Source organism: Solanum pennellii, chromosome 1 (genome assembly GCF_001406875.1).
Source record: "Solanum pennellii chromosome 1, SPENNV200".
NCBI lineage: Eukaryota > Viridiplantae > Streptophyta > Magnoliopsida > Solanales > Solanaceae > Solanum > Solanum pennellii.
In genome coordinates, this window is record NC_028637.1 from 100,197,963 (window position 1) to 100,217,705 (window position 19,743).

The window sequence follows — 19,743 nt, forward strand, 5'->3', positions numbered from 1 at the left end:
GTTATATACAATTTAAAATTATAAATAATTTGTTTCCACTTCTAAGATCAAAAGAGTCCGCTGTAGCACTGGCAATTCTTTCGTGTTTAAGAATCCGGGTTCAAATCCCGGCAGCGGAAATTTTTTAAATTCATATTTTTTATTTGTGTAACATGTCTTTTTCAAACTTCTAATTAATAATAATCATTAAAATATATAACATTAGTCTTAATAGCATTCAGATGCAATCATCATCGTTCATCATTATAGGCAAAAAATAATTTTTAATTGACAAAAGGAATATTAGATCAAAAAAATTTACAAAAGGTAAATTGTTCAATTTCCAATTTCTAAGAAAACATAAATAAATTTAGCCCTTTCCCCAAATCATAATTAGAACTATTTTGAATCTAGATGTGATCAAACAAGCGATGATCAAAAAACCTCTTAATCTTTTCTCTTCGTCCCATTTCAATAATTGTTCTAGTTTTTTTTTTCTTTACTGCCATTAGTAAAAAGAATGAAAACAAGATAGAATTGGGGGGTTAATAATAGCTTTAGCTTAACATTTTACCTCAAAATAATTGACAATGAAGGAATTTAAAATTAAACTTGGCAGTAATTTTCAAATTTACCTTTAATATTAAAGAAGTAATTCTTTTGAATATTGCTAACTTCTCACAAAAAAAAGGAATATTAAAATGGAACAAGAGGGAGTAATATCCTTAGTTAAGAACATATAAAGAGTTCTCTTATTATTTGTTCTAGATAATATTGTAGGAAAGTTGGAATACTTAACAATGTTTTATTGCTCAAATTTAATGAACATTTTGATGTATTATTGATTTATAATGATAAATAATAATGTGTGTAGACCTTTCTAAGAAAACCCTAAAAAAAGACTTACAATTTAGGTCTCATTCTTTACTATTTGCCAAAAGTGGATTATTATTTATAGCTATAATACTAAAGAATAATTCTCAAGTAAAAATAAAGGCAATGTAAATATGATTGATATTTTTATTTTGAAAAATAAGTAGAATGAATTACATTGGTGGTTGAAATGAACCTTTCATTAACAACCAACAAGCTTCATAAAGAAAACTAATATTTGAAAGACAAACCAAATCTAGTTTTAAAGATATATTGTTGATACTTTTGTTTTATGTTTTTGAATAAAATCATTGAGTATATGGACTGCATGTGAAGACTTTAAAGAACATGAAAATCAAAATAAATAAAGCCACCAAATTTCATCCACCTTTTGATGAATCTTTTTGTTAATTTTTAACTTTGAAATGACATTGTCATGATTTGTATCAAACCCTACTCACACTCACACCTTATGTTGAAAGATTTTTTTATGTTGGGAAGATCTCTTTAGTACAATAATGTAACATTTTAATATTTCAAATTTGTGTGAAAAAGATTGGTAAATTAACTTTGAGTAAATTTGTTCCTTTAGTCATTTGACTATTATTGTAATTCTAGAACATTGTCGGTAGAGATAATTTCTTCAAAATGTTGATGATATTTTGTTGGAAAAATAAAAAACACTAGAAACTTTATTTTCTCTGTTTTAAAAAAAATGTTTTCATGTTTTCTTTTTAACTTACTCAAGCTAAAAATAAATTTTCCTTTTTCTTTTTCATTTCTTTTGTTAAATGAAAGTTTAGATTTTCCTCCTTATTTTTAAAAAAATATTGGGAAGAGAAACTCTTTCAAAAATTATCTAATTCTTTCTTTAAAATATCAAATGGCTATTAAATTTATCTAAAATAGCAATATTTTTTTATAAGATTTTGATTGAATTTTTGGACAAAATAGTTCAAGTGCTAAATATTTTTAAACTTCCAATAGCAAAAGTTGAAGGAAAAATTTTATTCTCTTTGAGGCACACATATTGTTAGTTGTGTGAGGCCTCTTTGGGCTGCCATTTATCTATTACTTGCTCCGTTTAAAAAAGAATAATTTCTTTTTTTAATCTATTTTAAAAAGAATGATCTCTTTCTTTTTTTGGTAACATTTTAATTTCAACTTTTCACGTGACATGTTTAAGATCAAGAAGAAATTTTGTACATTTAACCTAACTTTAAATTAGAACCACAAGATACAAAAGCCTTCTTTATACTCTTAACTTTCATGCTAAGTCAAACCAAATCATTTTTTGTGACGAAGGGAGTACAAAATACACAATTTATTTAGATTATTTAAATTCTAGTCATTAATTTATTTTTTGAGATTTCAATTTTAATCACTCAATTCTTAATTGTCAAAATATGTTTATTTTATTTATTGTACAACCACTTGATGTATTTGAACTATTAATATTAATAATTATTTTTTTGATGATATCAAACACTCAATTATCTTTTCTTTTTTCATATTTATCAAATTCTCTACTTCTATGGCATGTATTGAATAATTATTTGCCAATATTAATTTTGTATTTTTTCATTCAAAACTTTTATTTTGATTTTTTTATATTTAGTGTCCTAAATTGTAAAACGAAACTGATTCAATTTTTTTTTATAGATTACAAGAATTAATAGAAAAAAAGAGTCAGCCAAAGATAAAATAGAAAATGGAGTTTTGGAAAGGAAAAAAAAATGCAAATGAAAGGAGTAAAAATTGAGAAATGGAGGTGTGAGAGAGAGAAAGTGTGACAATTAAAAAAAGATCCACAAAAATACTTGTCAAAAGAAAATGATATCCTCGTACAACTATTATTGATTATACCTCAAACGCCGTAAAATTTTTCAAAGTTGAAGGGCCATCAAAAGGATTTTAACCAGAAACAGGAAAAGGAGAATTGACAATTTGACATTGTGATAGGCAAGGCTCTTTTCATTTCATGGGAATGTAACTATTTGAAAAGTCAAATTGTTTCTTTTTTAATTATGAAATTCGAATTAAATTTTAAAAAATATTGATATTTACTTATTTGAAGCAAACTATTGTATAAATATTTCAATCTCTTTGTTGCATTTGATTTCACCAAGAAAAGATGTAACAAAAACATGTTAGGGAAAAAAAATGGTAAGAAATATATAAGGAAAGAGAAGAGAAACTTATGAGTTACATGAAAACTTATTGACAATTGCAAATACTTAGGTCTAATTTTTAAATCTCAATTATTATTAGTTTACTTGCTATTTTTTTTTTTGGGTTGTTTGACAGAGTTTTGAAAGTTCATCTAACACAATAATTAGAGATGTCAAGTTGTCTTCCTTTTTGTCACTTCATTTAGGTATTTTTTGAACTTTATTCTTCCTACTCTTGTTTAGTTTAGTATGTACACAAATTCATAACTAATACATCAAATTGATAATATATTAAATCAAATCAATAAGCACCCCTACTCCAAACCCTTTGACATAAATTGGGATAAAAGTGAGGTGAAAGGATATTATTGCCAAAACTAAAAATAAAAATAAAATAGGGAGCTTCTACAGAGCAAATAATACTCAAATTGTTTTGTACTATAATTCTGTTTTGTTTGTCTAATTGGGGAGATATACAAAAACACAATTGTGGTCCTTGTGGATCATCACTATTATTTTACTACAAATAATTATGAATACAAGGCATTCACTACACTAAAGACCTTTAAAAGTTATATACACTCATAAATTTAATTTCTTTTAAAATTGTTAGGTGCAATTTAATTACTTATAACAGATTATTACTCTAATTTTTTTAGGTCAATAAAATTTGATTCCTTTCATTGTTTCTTTAATCTACTATACTTTCTGCAAGGAATCTAATTCATATCTTCATCAAACCTTTCCCCTCATTTGACTCATTTCCTTATTCTTTTATTCTTTTTAAAAAAGAAAACATTGCAAGTATTCTAATATTTTACACTTTTTGCCTAAAAAAAGTGTGAAAATAAGAAAAAAAACAATTCAAAATAGATGGTCCCACACAAAGAAACAGATCCACATACAACTTTTCTTTGTTCACAGTTCACACCATGAACAATGAAAAGCTGGAAATTCAAATACAAAAAGCATTCAAAAGTTCTTCAAGTATCTCAAATTATTAACAAATCAAATCAGATAACAGTCAATATTATTAGTAGTAAGAAGAAGACAACACAATTTTTCAAATCCAGATCTGGAAAAAACTCAGAAATGTAAATAACTTTCCATTTAATATCAACAAGTTTACTCCATTTGTGCAAACAGAGAGTGAAAGCCAAAATCATAAACATAGGCAGATAAAAAACAGATAGTATAGTACCAACAGTATGTTTAAATTGAATTATTGACAGACAAATTCAGTTTACTATAAGCTGTAGTATATAGAAACACAAGAGAAAAAAAATGAAAAAATAATTAAAAAAAAAAAAGAGTTTATGACAACAATCAATACCCATTAAGAGCATCTCCTCATTCGTATACCAAACAAACCCCATCTCCAAAAGAAAAAAAATAAAATTAAAAATTCAATATACCAAGAGAAATACATTTTTTTTTATGGATCCCGTGGAAGAAGAAGAGAAAATAGAGAACCTAGCTCCTGCAACGAGTAATAGCACTGCATCCACGAGTGTAGGGATTTGCTTGAGCTCCAGGTTTGCAGTTGTAGTAGGAAGCTCCACGGCGAGAACACGGCACACTGTTCTTCTGGAGTGCACCATAGCTGATGTACTTTTTGGTTGCTAAAATACGCCTGTTTGACTCACTGTCAAGGGCAAACTCATCTTCTTCAGCCATGCACTCTGCAATACTCCCCTTGCATTCACCGGATCTCGCCGGCACCATCCAATCGTAGCTACCACTGTCGCCGGCGGCAGCCATGGAAATGAAAAAAGCTCCAACAAGAACACAAACAATCAAATACGAAGAAACTCCCATTTTTTTTCCTCGAATTGAAAAAAAAATGAAAGAGAAATTAAAGCAACCTTTAGCTAATTCTTCTGGTTTATGATTCGGACGGCTAGTTTTGCCGTATTTTCGATGTTGAAAATTTGTTAGTTTCTGCAAATTGTGAAGAAGACAAGTTATAATGGGCAAGGCCAGTTGTATTATAAGTAGAGGTGGTTGTTTATTTACCCCTAATACTTTACTTTATTTCCAAATTGCCACGAAGGATTAGAAGAAGACTTTGATACTTTGGTTTATTGGATGCCCACTAACTTTTAATTTCAACGCGCAATATTTAGAAGAAGAATATTTTTTTTAAAAATTAGAAGCCAGCGTTATACATACATATACATAAATAATTGGTAATGTATCTATCAAATATTTTGAGAAAATTTATCACGTATTGAGTTTGACAATTTCCACTTAAAAAAAATATATTTGCAAAATATATAATGTGATGTTTTTCATATGGACCAAAAAGGTAATATTAACTTGTTGGATCAATTTCGTATAAATACAAGTTATTTTATTTTTTTTTAAAAAATATTCTTAACAAAAATTGATATTTACCAAACTACCTAATAATACAAATAAAAACTAGTAATATAACATATTTTTGGCATTAATTTATGATTGACGCTTCATAAAGCTCCTCGATATGTCTTAGAATTTATTTTTCATAATTTAATTAAATAAATAACTTAATTAAAGATTACAACAAGCGTGTTTTAAATAATTTAGCGTGTTTTGTAATTGAGCGCCCAAAAAGCAATATTTTGTAATACTAACAAAAGTAATTTTCAAATAACTTATAAAAACACAAAATGTTATTATTTAAAATATTTGTTAATATTTTCTTTGACAAAAATGCTTTTCAAATATATAGTGAATGAGGTAACTATGTGTCGAGAAAACTCAAAATCAAGGGATGATTTGACATTGTTCAATAATTTACTAGTTAGTATAAAATACCTTTGTCTAATGTGTGGTTTCTTATGTCACCAAAAAGATTAGAATGAAAATTGGTCTTTGTTAATGTGCTTACCACTACTTAGTATGTAATTCTATTTAGTTGCTCATAGTCAATATGCACACTTATTTTATCATCAATTTGATAACTTTGAAATTTTCTTTCAACCACTTGAAATTCTCTTGCTAAAATAATCTTACAGTATAAAAGTACTTTTCACTATGATTTTACTTCTGAAATTCTTAAATTTAGGAATAACAATTTTGTTTATAAAACGTCCTTACTAGAGAAAATGTAAATAAAAGACACCTTTATTTAAATGATTAATAAGATAATATTTTTTTCTTTATCACTTTAAATTATACATAAAAGAAGCACTAGTTATGATTTTTATATATTATTAAATGTTCAATAATATTCTTTCTTTTGCACAAGCTTTCAGCTTAGTGGAACTATAAGACATAAATTTATATATTTAATTTCAATTAATTTAAACAAAGACACAATTACTAAATTGATCATTCTTATAATTGAAGCAAAGCATAAATGAAACATCAAGAAAACGCAAAAATATGCAATTATATATTACGAAAAATAACCATGAGTAGGAGCAATGTATATGATCATTCCTTAACAAGAACAAACAAAAATGATTGAAAATGATATAAAGTTGGTCGTAATTAATATTATTATGATAACAATATCTCTAGGAAAAAGAAAGGATAAGAAAAAAAAGATTTAAAAGGCAGTATGAACTTTTGATAAGGTTAGGTAGGGGCAAGTATCGTAATAAGTAGGAAATAGGATGTCCAAATTGGGTAGAAAACGAAAAGATATTCGGTTGACTGAGTTGTCAATCGTTCACGTAGTAGAAAGAAAAGAATACTGAGGGCGCTTCTATTCGTTTCAAAATAATTGTTACATTTTTTATTATCGAATTTAATTCATATAAATTTTTAATTAAAACATTAATCTATATATATTTTTGTTAAATTTATTTTAGAAAAAATATTTAATTTTCTCATAACAAGTATATAAAACGGGAGAGGCTAATTTATTTATTCAAAATAGAAAAGGAGTTGATTATATGATTTATTTAAATATAAAAGAACAAAGACGGCAGAGTTAGTCCGTCTAATAATTTTGTCAACCGAAACACGTTTTTGCTCTCTTCTTTAGTAGCTGCCTTTTGTGTCCAGCTCATTTCCGTCACCGTTACAGATTCGCCGTTATCAATCATTGTGTTTCTGCTCAGTTTTTTTATTTTATATATTATTATTATTATAAATAAATAAAAGGTATGTCAGTGATTAATTAGTTACACTAATTTGACTTACTTTGATTAACCACAACAATTAAATATCTTTTCTAGATCTGGTTTTGCTAAAGAATAAAACTTCCCTGCAATGCTATTGTATTTTACAGACACACTCCTTCGCCGGTTATTTCACTTTATTTATTTTATCTTTATATATTATACTTATGATCATATAATTTTTAAAATCGATTAAATATAACACACACTTAAATATGTGATATAAGATTGAAAGTAGACATGCTTAGTATATCGAAGTAATTATTAGGTTCATGTTTTATTTACTTGATTAGTCTAATAGGTTAACCTTGTAGGTTAGATGTGTAAAAATGAGAAAATATTTACGTGTATATATACTATATAGTCTAGAAAATATTAGTATAAAAACAAAACATAAAATAGTCAAGTTTTTAGACAGAAAAGAGACAAGATAACATTTTCAAATAAGGCAACGGTAAAGAAGTCAGTCTCGAAATGATCACTAAGAAAGTTGGGGGAAAAAAGGGATGAAATAGTGAATACTAATATTTACTCGGAATGAAAATTTTAATTATAGGAGTATTTTATTAAATTAAAACTTTATAACTAATATTTTTAAATTTTAAATTTGACATTAGTAGAACAATATATTCATTGAAATTTCACAAATAAAGATCTGAAGAGACTATAATTTATTCAGATTTTATTATGATATTGTAAAAATAGAAAAATTATTTCTAAAAAACCATCGCATTGTGATAGTAAATTCAAATATAAAGAATAATACACTATAATAATTAACAAGAGAAGCAACAAAAATAAAATAAAATAACAAAAACATAAAAAATCTGATAATTGAAACACAATAGAGGAGGAAAATATTGAAGGGAAGAGTAACGGCGTTAAATTGAGTTTGAAAAGTGTAGTTGAGTATCCGTTATATTAGTGTGTGTGTGTGGGGCCGTATAACAGATCACAGGATGGGTCGGTGTATGCGCGTCCCAAAACAAACACCAAAGCCAGCTGTATCCTTCCAATTAATTATATACTCAAAAATGCACCAAACTTAATTATTTTTATCATAAAACTAATTAATACATTCTACACTATTATTTTGGTTGAGCTATTTCCTAAAACAATATAGTAACATAACCAATGAAATTTAAGTAATACTTTTATGTGTTTGATATTAGTGTAAAAATGTTTGTATTAATAACACTATTTTTCTATATTCATGAGTTTTTAACAGACGTATAAAGAAGAAAGTGAACAACTAATATGAGATGAACGGTCTCAAATAATAAAGCTTAAGCTTTAACTAATGGTAAAGTAGAACTTATTAGCTGACTTTTTGGCATCCAATAAGTTATTTGTAATATTGTACTGATTTTATCTGATTTGTAGATGCCTAGAGGACACCAAATTCTCTTTACCAAAACCCTATAATATAGGCTAAATGGACTTTTAATTGAGAGTAGTTGTATATAATTTTTAATAAGAGTTGAATGACATCCTGTCATGTAAGCATTGTCCTAGGATCATGCTAATGTGAACTGTATCACACCAAAATTAGCACAATTCTCATTGACATATGGCATTCAATATATAAGAGGGAACCATTTAAAACACCTAAAAATTCATGGGATGATGTTACTCAAAGAAACAACTGTTCTACAAAAAGAAAACAAAGTAAATTTCTGCTTTATAGGGTTTATCTAAAGTATAAAAAAGACTGCAAGACCTGTGAAATTCTCTTTATTGATGGAATAGCACTGAAGATCATCAAGAAAATTTCATGATCGATCTGTCACATCTAGTAATTTTAACAGGATACATTTATTCATTGGACAAACTGAGCTGTATAATAAATAAACGACTAGCTGTGCGGAGAACAAGTCCGAGTCCAAGAAAACTAACTGATGCCGGCATTGTAAGAGCTGATTCCACCCATGATGTAACTGCATTAGCTGAAGGCCACAAAACTGAGTTGCAGAAGCTCAAAATGTTGTTTCAAGCTCCACCTGATACAGAAAGTCTGGTAGGTAAAATGCCGGAGATAAAGAGGACGAAATGAAGAAGCAATAACCGTTTGGGTTTATGAACAAATGCAGACAATCCATCGGTGCAAAAACTCAAATGCAATTTCAGAGACACACAATGAACACATAAGCTAGAATACAAGTTCAATGTTGTGTTAGTAGCACGACTATTAGCAACCATAGATTTCCTCAGCAGGCATATTTCACCACACACAATAAAATATACCAGAAACAGTTAAGCCATAAGCTAAACACCAAAATCCAGTAGGAAAATTTGCACATGTAAGAGCTGCCCCGAACTTAAACGAATGAACTTTATGCATCTTTCTGTCCTTGCAGTGACAGAACTAGATAATTTCTGACATCCAGAGACAGTATCTATTAGCACTTTTGAAGCCCCTTTTCATGTCGCTCCATGACAGAGCTGATGTATTTTGAAAAGAAAAAAGGTTCTTTTCAGCCAATATTATTGAACTCAGAGAATTGACAACAAAAGAATAGTCCATTCAGAAGGCCACAAAATGAACCAAACAAGGTTTATACCAATCACAGAAAAATTCTGCACCGTTTTAAGTATTAACGGTATAACTAAAAACCCTCTCAAACAAGCATAGCTCACTCAATTACGTTGGCAACTTACTGCAACAGTAAGGAAAACAAAGAAGAAAAACATGCGTCCACATAGAAATTTAAGAAACCATACCATATCTGAGATACAGAAAGAAGGTATCACAAGTCTGGATCTTGATGCTAGATACTTTCTTTGCAACATTAGCCGACTTCAGTGCAATTTCAACTCTGGGCTAGGCAGCATAGTTCCAATGTGGAACATAAACTGCTCATCCAATTTTGATAAATAAACAGGAAAAAAAGGGAGTCTCATATTGCAACTTCCTTAGGAATAAAAAAGCACTCTTTAAGGTAATTAGTGCATACCAAATTAATTCCATTTCTTCAACCAGCTATCGGCAAAGTACAAACTGCTGTTCGCACTTTGGAGGACATTCTCCATGTTGACCTTCTTCAAATTATGCTATGGCACTATTCTACGATTATGTTGAATTAACAAACATATGTAACATACTAAAAGAACAACAACAGGCAATTTCCATCGTTCACCTAAGAAAAATGCCACAAAAGACATTCGTCTCATCTTTAGTGATGATGATGACTCAAAGGACAGTTGAAAAAATCATATGGACAGACCAAAAAAACTATCAGCACACCCAAATAATAAAGGCAAAAATTCTGAATCACATACAGTGTAATTGAACAAAATAATAGCTTTGTTGCTCCAACTATTCAGAAATATAGACAGGTCTGTGTCAAATCCTCCAAAAGTAGTGCATTTTTTGAGGATCTGATATGGGTACGGCAACATAAAGCTGTTGAACCTACAACATCTTCATTAAGGACAGTTGAAAAAATCATATGGACAGACCAAAAAAACTATCAGCACACCCAAATAATAAAGGCAAAAATTCTGAATCACATACAGTGTAATTGAACAAAATAATAGCTTTGTTGCTCCAACTATTCAGAAATATAGACAGGTCTGTGTCAAATCCTCCAAAAGTAGTGCATTTTTTGAGGATCTGATATGGGTACGGCAACATAAAGCTGTTGAACCTACAACATCTTCATTAAGGACAGTTGAAAAAATCATATGGACAGACCAAAAAAACTATCAGCACACCCAAATAATAAAGGCAAAAATTCTGAATCACATACAGTGTAATTGAACAAAATAATAGCTTTGTTGCTCCAACTATTCAGAAATATAGACAGGTCTGTGTCAAATCCTCCAAAAGTAGTGCATTTTTTGAGGATCTGATATGGGTACGGCAACTTAAAGCTGTTGAACCTACAACATCTTCATTATTGTCATCATCATCTTTGCCAATTTTTGGTGGATTAAAGGTATTGAAAATTCTTTTGCAGGTACAGTCCTGATTATAGGTTTAGCATATTTTGACTCCTCCTTTGAATTCCCTTTTAGGATCTGGTAGTCAAGCCTTTACCTGGATAGTGCCATTCAAATGTCGGTCCAACAAGACATCCCACATCAAATGAGCAAACAATAACAGGATCATATGATATAAACCCAAGAAGTTAAAACCTACCATTAAGGCCTTCTCCAATTTACACTCATCATCATCAATCATGTGATAGGTTTCAGTAAAGACAGAACTCTTGAGAAAGTTATGCATCAAAGAAAGAAATGGAACTTAAAACCCTTTAGATCAATAATCCTACACCACTTGATATCTTGAGGTAATTTAAAGTGTCTTCATCATGCTGTAAGATCTAAATCAAAGTCATTTGCACTCAGTTAAATGATTGGTAATTTATTTTTATTTTTTAAAAACTGGTAAGATTGTATTCTTCAGCATTAAGGGCATGCTGTCCACCACCAAAATGTGTCAATTACAGATATCCTAACAAATCTACAATCTGATCTGTATCTACTACACAACTGTTTACACCAAAAGTTAGAGATACTATACAATTCCATTTGACCTTGTGTAAGGAATTGGATCTATTTTTGAAGCATCTACCATTCCTTTCCTTCCAAACTGACCACCATATACAATGATGGTATTAACCTTCACTGCCTCCTTTGACTCTTGGTGCCTCCTCTCCTTACCCAGCTCTTCGACAGGTCTGATGTACATTCTGACATTGTCCTACAGATTTGAAATGTTAAGGAACAAATTCCAGATTTGAGTAGTGAAATTACAATGCAAGAAAAGGTAGCTATTAGTTTCACTTGTCATATTGCATTAAAAACACCTAGGAACCAGTTGTCTACCCTTTCTGATCTGAAATACTTACTGTGTTAAACAAGCTCTCTTTATCACTAGCCAAGTGAAGCATTTCACTTTTTTAGGGCTATCCCCCTTCCAAAAATATTTCCAGAGGTGTTTTGGTGTCCCTGCCATCACCTGGAGACCTCTTCTGTAAGCACTGTTGACTGAGAAGGGACATCTTTGTTGTGCTTCCACAACATCCTGTCTGTGGCATTTGTGTTTATGATCACTCCATCTAGTAGCATCCCTAATTACTCAGCCAACCTTTCCACCTCCCAATCATTGAGAAGTCTTCTAAAAACTAAATCCCAACCCTGTTCAGTCCAGCAATCACCAACATTAGCATCAGGGTTTCCACAAATTTGAAAGAGATCTAGAATATTACATGATTTGTTATTTACCTCCTCTGAATATCTCATTGATCCTCATTGCAGTCTGCCAAAAATTGAATACATCTCTCTGCACCAAAATTGCACACAAATAAAAAAGTTAAAGCCAACTAATCAACATGCATGGATGAAAGGAATATGAATAAATAACTTAAACCATTTCAGTCTTTTCATGCTTGCCCTCATGGGAACTGGGAGCTATATTAACACCCACACTTCGACAACCTCATTCATGCTTTGTAAAGATATGGGCCTAACTCAACCCCAAAAACTAGCTAATGAGGATAGGATTGCCAAAGTCTATATAAGCAAACCACCAGTCCATTCCCCAACCAATGCGGGACTATAACCCACTCTAACATCCCCCTTCAAGTCTAGGCCTGACTGGAATGTGGACCGGGCAACCAAATCAGGAAGAACCTGCACGTGATACCATGTAAATATATGACACTTGGGCATAACTCAACCCCAAAAGCTAGCTCGTGAGTGGAGGACTGTCCAAGTCCAGATAAGCAAACCACCAATCCATTCTCCAACCAATGTGAGGCTATATAAGCCACTCTAACAGTTATTACATATTTGAGAAACACATCCGCAAAATCATAAAACATAGAAAGACAGCCAAACTGTGTGCCGTTTTTTCTACTTGGAGGGGGAAGAGCTAATTTCAACTCCAATAAGCAGACATTGAAAAAACAACTAAAACATATTCTTCTTACCACTGTATTCAATGGTTCATACATGTTCTGGCATTAGCTTCAAGTGCAGATATATCCTCGAAACTTTGCTTCAAGCTCTCATCATGTCGGCTCTATATTTAGAAAAATCATGTCAAGTTTTTGTATTCCTTTTACAAGAGGAGCAATCGATATTTACTCAAGCATGTTAATATACCAGCATAAAGTAAAAAACATAATCCACTTATCATATAATTGACCTGACTAGTTTGGTTCTGGGGATTGAATCATCGTTATTGTTGTTGTCATTAACACTTTTTCTGCATACCAAACTACCCTATATTCCCCAATTAACTGTCATATTTCTGCTGTAGGTTGTCACAAAGTGTGTGGAAAATGAAAAAAAGAAATTCTACACTAACAAATATCTTTTGTCCTTTTATGATCAACACCAATAAGCTTAGAAACTTGAAAGACTTCTCTTTACAGCATCTACATGATTTAGGAGATCTTGTATAGTTGCTGAATTTATAGCTCCAAAAATAATCATTGTAAATGGATTGCATTGAGGGAAAAGCTTATTTCTTGTAGGCAATGAATATAAAACATTTTGACTTCCAATATGATTGAGTAGAAGTAAATGAGGTAGAAACCAAAAAAATGGAAAAGAATAACTTACGGAAATTCTTGAAAAGAAGATAAAATTGTCCTGATTTCTCTCCTTTTTCTTCAGGTCCTTTGCCTTATTTGTTTCTTCTCATCTGCTCGGTTCTCTCATCCACAAAACTTAACCTGATGTTTCAAGAGAGAAACCAAAAAAAATAAGAGAATTCCATCCTTAGGTAACTTCTTATTTTTTGAAGAATCAACTCTGCTTTGTCTTGTGCCATCTGTTCAACCACCATTCTGTATCATTTTCTCCCAATTTTGAAAAGCCAGGATTGATATAACAAAGGGTGGTTTCTTTTGGAGTGAAACCTTTATCTTTCATCTCTTCAAGTAACTTTCTTACCTCACTCCGGCATGACAGTCTCAATGACCTTTCAAGCTCCGGCCTTTTTGATAGCTTGCACCATCCAACCAATAATATGTCATATGTTGAAGAATTTGGTATTACCCCTCTGACTTGCATCTCATGCATTAGTTCCTGGGCCTGTCTCATTTTTCCCGCCTTAGCAAAGTCAAAGATGAGTACATTATAGGTACTAGTGCGAGGAACAAAACCTTTTGTAATCATCTCACAGTAAAGTTTGATGGATTCCTTTTTATTTCCAATTTTCCCGTGGCCAGAGACTAAAATGTCATATGTATTAGCATTTGGGACAAAACCCCTTCCCTTCATTTCATTGAACAAATCAGCTGCTTCATTCATCAGTCCAACGGCTGACAGAGATGCTAACATAGTGTTGTATGTTGCAACATTAGGAGGAACTCCTTTAGCCAGCATCTGTGAATATGTTGCAAAAACCTTTTGGAATTGGTAACTTTTGCAATATCCACGTATGAAGGCATTATAAGTGGTAGTATCAGCTGAAAATCCTCTCTCTCTCATGTTTTCTAGTACTGACATTGCCTTTCTGGTCATCCCTAGCTTGCATAAAACAGCAATAAGAGTGTTGTGAACAGTCTGATCAAGCTTAAGTCCTATGCCTACAAGCCGCTCATGCATTCTCAGGATTATATCTGCTCTTCTATGGCCTGAAGCAGCATCGAGAACAATTTTGTGAATAGCTGGTGAAGGATGAAAACCATTTGTCACCACATCTTTTAACAAATCCATTGCTTTTTCAATATCACCTACTTCACAAAGTCCCTTCACCAATATATTACAAGTGATTGAATTAGGCATTATCCCACTGCTCTTCATTTCAACCCAGACTTTGACAGCACTTTCCAGCTTTCCCTCTTTGCAGTAAGCATCAATTAAAGAATTGAAAGTTTGAATATCTGGAACTAGACCAAGTTTCCTAATTTCAGCATAAACAGACTGTACCTCATACTGACCAATTCCCAATAACCCGTTAAGCAGTACATTGCACGCTACTGTGTCAAAGCATATTTTTTTCTCTTTCATCTCTTCGACCAATTGAAGAGCATCTGACTCCTTCCCTTTTTTAAAGAGTAAATCTATCAATGATGTGTAATTCACATGATCGGGTGACAAACCCTTAGATGTCATATCCATAAAAATGGCCTCAGCTTCATCCATTTTACCCAGTTTTTTCAAATTATTCACAAATGTATCTAACAAGAATTCATTTTCCTCAACACCATTGGACTGCATTTCCTCATACAGAGCAAGAGCCGTATCATGTTTCCCAGCCTTAAAGCAGCCATCAATCAGGGTATTATATGTGAAAACATTAGGGCTAACATTTATGCTTACCATTTTCCTCATTATTTCAATAGCTGCCTCAACCATTCCACTTTTGGCATAACCATTAATTACAGAAGAGAATGTGACAACATTTGGTAAAACACCTTTCTGTTCCATTTGTTGCAGTAAAATCTCTACACTCTTAAAGTCACCAGATTTGCAGTGCCCATCAACCAATGCAGTATAGGTAATATGATTTGGAGTTATGTTACACTCCAAGAGTGTCTGAAACATGTCTTTTGCCTCCCTGGATTTCCCAACTTTAAAAAGCCCATTTATCAAAGTGGTAAACAAGACAACATCGAAAGGCACTCCTCTAATCACTATTTGACTTTGGAAGTTAGCAGCAACTTTTTCAGCCTTATTTTTGTACAAGTGATGAATAAAGATAGAGTATGTCATGTGATTAGGATCCACCCCCACTCTTCTCATCTCATCAAGAAGTAATTTGGCCTCATGAAACTGCCCATTTTTACAAAGACCATATATAAGGGAATTATAAGTAACAATGTCATGGAAGAAGCCAAGCCTTGTCATTTCTTCATATGTAGCAAATGCTTTCTCAAACTGAAACCACTTAACGTATTTACTAATTAATGTGGTGTATGTAATAGTATTTGGTTCTAAACCCAAGTCTCCTACTACCAGGCCCTTATTTTCACCATCATCATGGTCATGTTTTTCTTTATCACCGACATAACTTACATCTATATTTTCAATACAGTCCAATAGCTCATCCATGATGCAATTCGCAGCATCAAAATCTCCCATTATGCCAAAACCATTAATCAGAGTATTATATGTAACAATGTCAGGTGATAAACCTTCTCTTTTCATCCTCTCCATCATCTCAAATCCACCACTCATCTCAACAGCCTTACAATATCCATGAATCAGAGTGTTAAAACCGACAACGTCTTTACAAACGCCCCTATGTTTATCACTCAACATTTCCATCACCAATTCTGCATTATACAAAAGACCCTTATCACAAAACCCCTTAATTAATATATTACAAGTGAAGGTGTCAATGAAAACACCCTTCTTTAACATATCAGACAGCAATCCAAAACCCGTTTCAACAAACCCAATTCTGCAGAACCCCCATATCAAAGTGTTATAAGTAACAGTGTCACTTTCGTTCTCTCTAAGTAATTCAAGCGCTTTTTCCAGTTTCCCAACTTTGCAAAGCGAATGCACTACTATATTGCGAGTAACCACATTAGAAGCCACTCCACAAGCAAGCATATCAGAATAAAGGATAATTACCTGATCAACCAATCCTGCAGAATTGAAATGATGCAAGAGACGGTTCCATGAAGGAAGGTCAGGGACAAGATTGTAATTTCTCATTGAAGAGAACGTTTCCGTGGCTCTGGAAAGACGATGACAGCGAAGGAAGAGATGGATAAGTGTGCAGAAAAACGAGGTGTAAAGGCTTTTCTTCCGATGAGTTTGGATTGGTGTACCGGTGGGCGTTGCCGATGAAGAGAATGGGAGGCATATTCTGAGCTCCAATGAGATAGCAACGGAGAGCAGAGGGAGGCTCTTTGTCCTGCCTATCAACTGTTTGATGAAATGCCGCTCTGAGTTCATTGTCTCGCAATTGCCACCATTCCCGTGGAACTGTTATTTTCCGGCACAAGTAGTAGTAATAGCTCAATTTTGACACATATTTGACTATATGTGGCCAAATCTATTTTAAACAGAGTTAAAATAACTTAAAATAAATTAAAAAGGATTATACAATATAAAAAATATTAAAAATTAAAAATTACTTTTGTTTTTTAACCTGTCATTTCAATTTAATTTTTTATTTTTATTTTATAATTTTTAAAATCAATTCAAACAAAATGTAAACGTACAATGTAAAAATTAGCTTGTTATACTTTTATAGGAGATGGGTACTACTTGACCATGATCAAATATATTTTTATTATCTTATCAAGGTGCATTATTTCAACTTTCAAAATGTGAATCGACAACAAAAATATTCCTTTTAAAATAAATCGACTATATAGATTTTCACTATTTCATTTAAATTCTAACTTATAACATCATGACATTATATATGTAATTTAAGTTTCTAACAAAAACCAACTGATTTAACATAATCGTTATCCATTCTTTACTTTTTCATCATTCAAATATAACTGCTCTTATAACAATCAAAATCTGATACTGCAAACATAATAATATAAAAGTAAAACGAATGTAATATACCCCTGATATTACTTGTAAGTTATATTGAAGAACAACATTCATTTGTGTTTGTTATTTTTCACATTACAAATAACAGACACATGTAAATAACTTTTCTGAACTTCTTTTCTAATATTCTTTTATTACACACATAAGGGAAGTGAACCGGAAAATTAGGGTGAGTATTACAAAGACAGACAATCAAACCTTCACCAACAAAATGAAAGTCCAGCTAGTGAACTAACCGACATTGATCTAATTTCTAAGATTTAATTAGTGTTTTCTTTTCGGATTTCTTTGTAGCATTTTTTATCCCGCACTCTAGTTTGAACAAATTTTTAGCAATGTTGCCATTAGCACCACGAGGAAAGAACCCGCCGTGAGCATTTTCACTACCAGTGTTATACATGATCCTTAGAATCTCTTCAGGAGTTCGCCACTGAGAAAGAGAATAGTAATCAGCTGATAATATGTTTGTTGTCGTCCGATTCTCTGCACCAAGCTGCCATGGCACGAACAAGCCTTCGTCTTTAATACCACACATTGCCAAACGGTTTCTTAAATTTGAAATGTGGATTGTGAACTCTGCCACAGTGTGTCTGTAAGGGTATACTACTTTTCCAGCTCTCTCGTAAAGGTACATTCTGATCATCGCGTCTTGTCCTGATTCAACGCCTAATAGTCCTGCCAAAAGCTGCAGTAACAAACACAATTTGAATTTTTACTAAATCTAATGAAAATTTAAGATTTAATTACTTACCCTTTTTGATTCATAGCCTTGAATGAGGGGATTTGTACCAACATAGCCAACTAAGGCAGCATATGGTAGTGCATAGCAAGATAACATGAAATTGAGACTATCTCTATAAGGATCAAATGGGGGTTGCAATTTGTAACCAAATGCTTCATCAAATAGATGTGCGAAGTGTCTAGAACTTAGATCCATCAAAGGTCTTGGCAAACCACCTACTTTCGATCTAAGTGCCCTGCAATTATCCCAAAACAGAACAAATTAGTTATAGTTTGAGTCATGACTTGATACGTAAGTCTTTTTTTATATTGTCAGTGTATATAAGTTAAAATGGGATAAGAACGGACCTTAGATGACCAACTTCTTGCATGGCAAACTCATTGATGATGTTACTTGTAAAAAAATCAAGATTTGCTTTGCGGACACCAATGGGAGGAGGCCCTCCCATGGCTAATTCTGGTGCTACAATATCAAGACCATAACCATGTACAGCCCACAAGAAGTATTCAGCTTCCAAAAACTCTAAATTCTCAGAGAATTGCAATAAGTCAATATCTTCTTTGGTTACTGGGAGTCCGACTTTCGGAGTCCCAGTTGGACAAACAAGATTTTGAGAAATGGAAATGCAGAACATCTTGCTTGACAACAAAATCATAAATATTGTTAATAAAAGATGGGAAGGTGAAGTAATTGATATTATAGGCATCTTTAGTGTTTCTTTCTTTTTTTAAACTTCTTTAATTAAGTTGTAATGAAGATTAAAAGAGAGTTTATAGGGATATATACTATGTATTATGACATACTTTATACCTAATTTTAAGCAATGTTATTTGGATTTCTAACAATAAACACCTTATTAGTGACTAACTAAAACAATGTGAAGTTTATATGCCTTAGCTAAACTCTACCTGCCTTCAACCTAAAACAAAATAGAAGAAAGATAAATTAAGCCATGAAACTCAACAACTTAACAAGTGTGTTCAAGTTAAAAAAAACATTATCATTAATTACACTTGTTTTAAGAATTCTGCTTTTTTTGTACACAATCTTTTTATGATTAACATGATTAAATGAAAAACAAATAGTAAAAAATCTACCAAGTTAAATGAATCTTTTGCTTGACAACCCTATAAAATCCCCATTACATCAACCTTCACATTTCATCTTAAGAGAGTTAATACTACAATTTGTTTACTACTATAGTAACCATGGCCAAGAAAAATTGCCTTGTTACATTTGTCATTTGCATTTTCCTACTTGTCAACTTAGCTTTTGCAAGTGAAATTTCTGATTCATCTTCAGTACATGATGAAACTAGTACTACTGAACAAGCTAAGGGACTAGATAGTAATTTTCCATGGATTCAATATACACGTCCCTGGCT

General features: G+C 31.7%; 3 protein-coding genes across 9 annotated transcripts; all 3 read right to left on the reverse strand.

The window, feature by feature from the left end:
* Positions 1 to 4,218: 4,218 nt before the first annotated feature.
* On the reverse strand, positions 4,219 to 5,106 carry LOC107009499 (rapid alkalinization factor). The gene has a single exon (XM_015208844.2). It carries the CDS (start codon positions 4,839 to 4,841, stop codon positions 4,497 to 4,499), a length of 345 nt encoding a protein of 114 aa, XP_015064330.1. The 5' UTR covers positions 4,842 to 5,106; the 3' UTR covers positions 4,219 to 4,496.
* Positions 5,107 to 8,854: 3,748 nt separating this feature from the next.
* Positions 8,855 to 17,085, reverse strand: LOC107020702 (pentatricopeptide repeat-containing protein At5g14770, mitochondrial). 7 transcript variants are annotated; one of them, XM_015221272.2, is made up of 6 exons: positions 14,042 to 17,085; positions 13,709 to 13,821; positions 13,072 to 13,163; positions 12,365 to 12,422; positions 11,989 to 12,277; positions 8,855 to 11,840 (listed from the first exon to the last, which is right to left on the reverse strand). In XM_015221272.2, exons 1-2 carry the CDS (start codon positions 17,000 to 17,002, stop codon positions 13,804 to 13,806), a joined length of 2,979 nt encoding a protein of 992 aa, XP_015076758.1. In that variant the 5' UTR covers positions 17,003 to 17,085; the 3' UTR covers positions 8,855 to 11,840; positions 11,989 to 12,277; positions 12,365 to 12,422; positions 13,072 to 13,163; positions 13,709 to 13,803. The 7 variants fall into 7 exon arrangements, with proteins under 7 accessions (XP_015076758.1, XP_027773098.1, XP_027773101.1 ...); XM_027917297.1 differs by having other exon boundaries at positions 8,855 to 11,174; positions 11,277 to 11,840; positions 13,709 to 17,084; XM_027917300.1 differs by having other exon boundaries at positions 8,855 to 10,186; positions 10,415 to 11,840; positions 13,709 to 17,084.
* A 536-nt stretch (positions 17,086 to 17,621) lies between these two features.
* Positions 17,622 to 19,085, reverse strand: LOC107031129 (desiccation-related protein PCC13-62-like). Its single transcript, XM_015232368.2, has 3 exons — positions 18,707 to 19,085; positions 18,369 to 18,594; positions 17,622 to 18,302 (listed from the first exon to the last, which is right to left on the reverse strand). The coding sequence occupies exons 1-3, from the start codon at positions 19,063 to 19,065 to the stop codon at positions 17,871 to 17,873; spliced, it is 1,017 nt and encodes a 338-aa protein (XP_015087854.1). The 5' UTR covers positions 19,066 to 19,085; the 3' UTR covers positions 17,622 to 17,870.
* Positions 19,086 to 19,743: the final 658 nt, after the last annotated feature.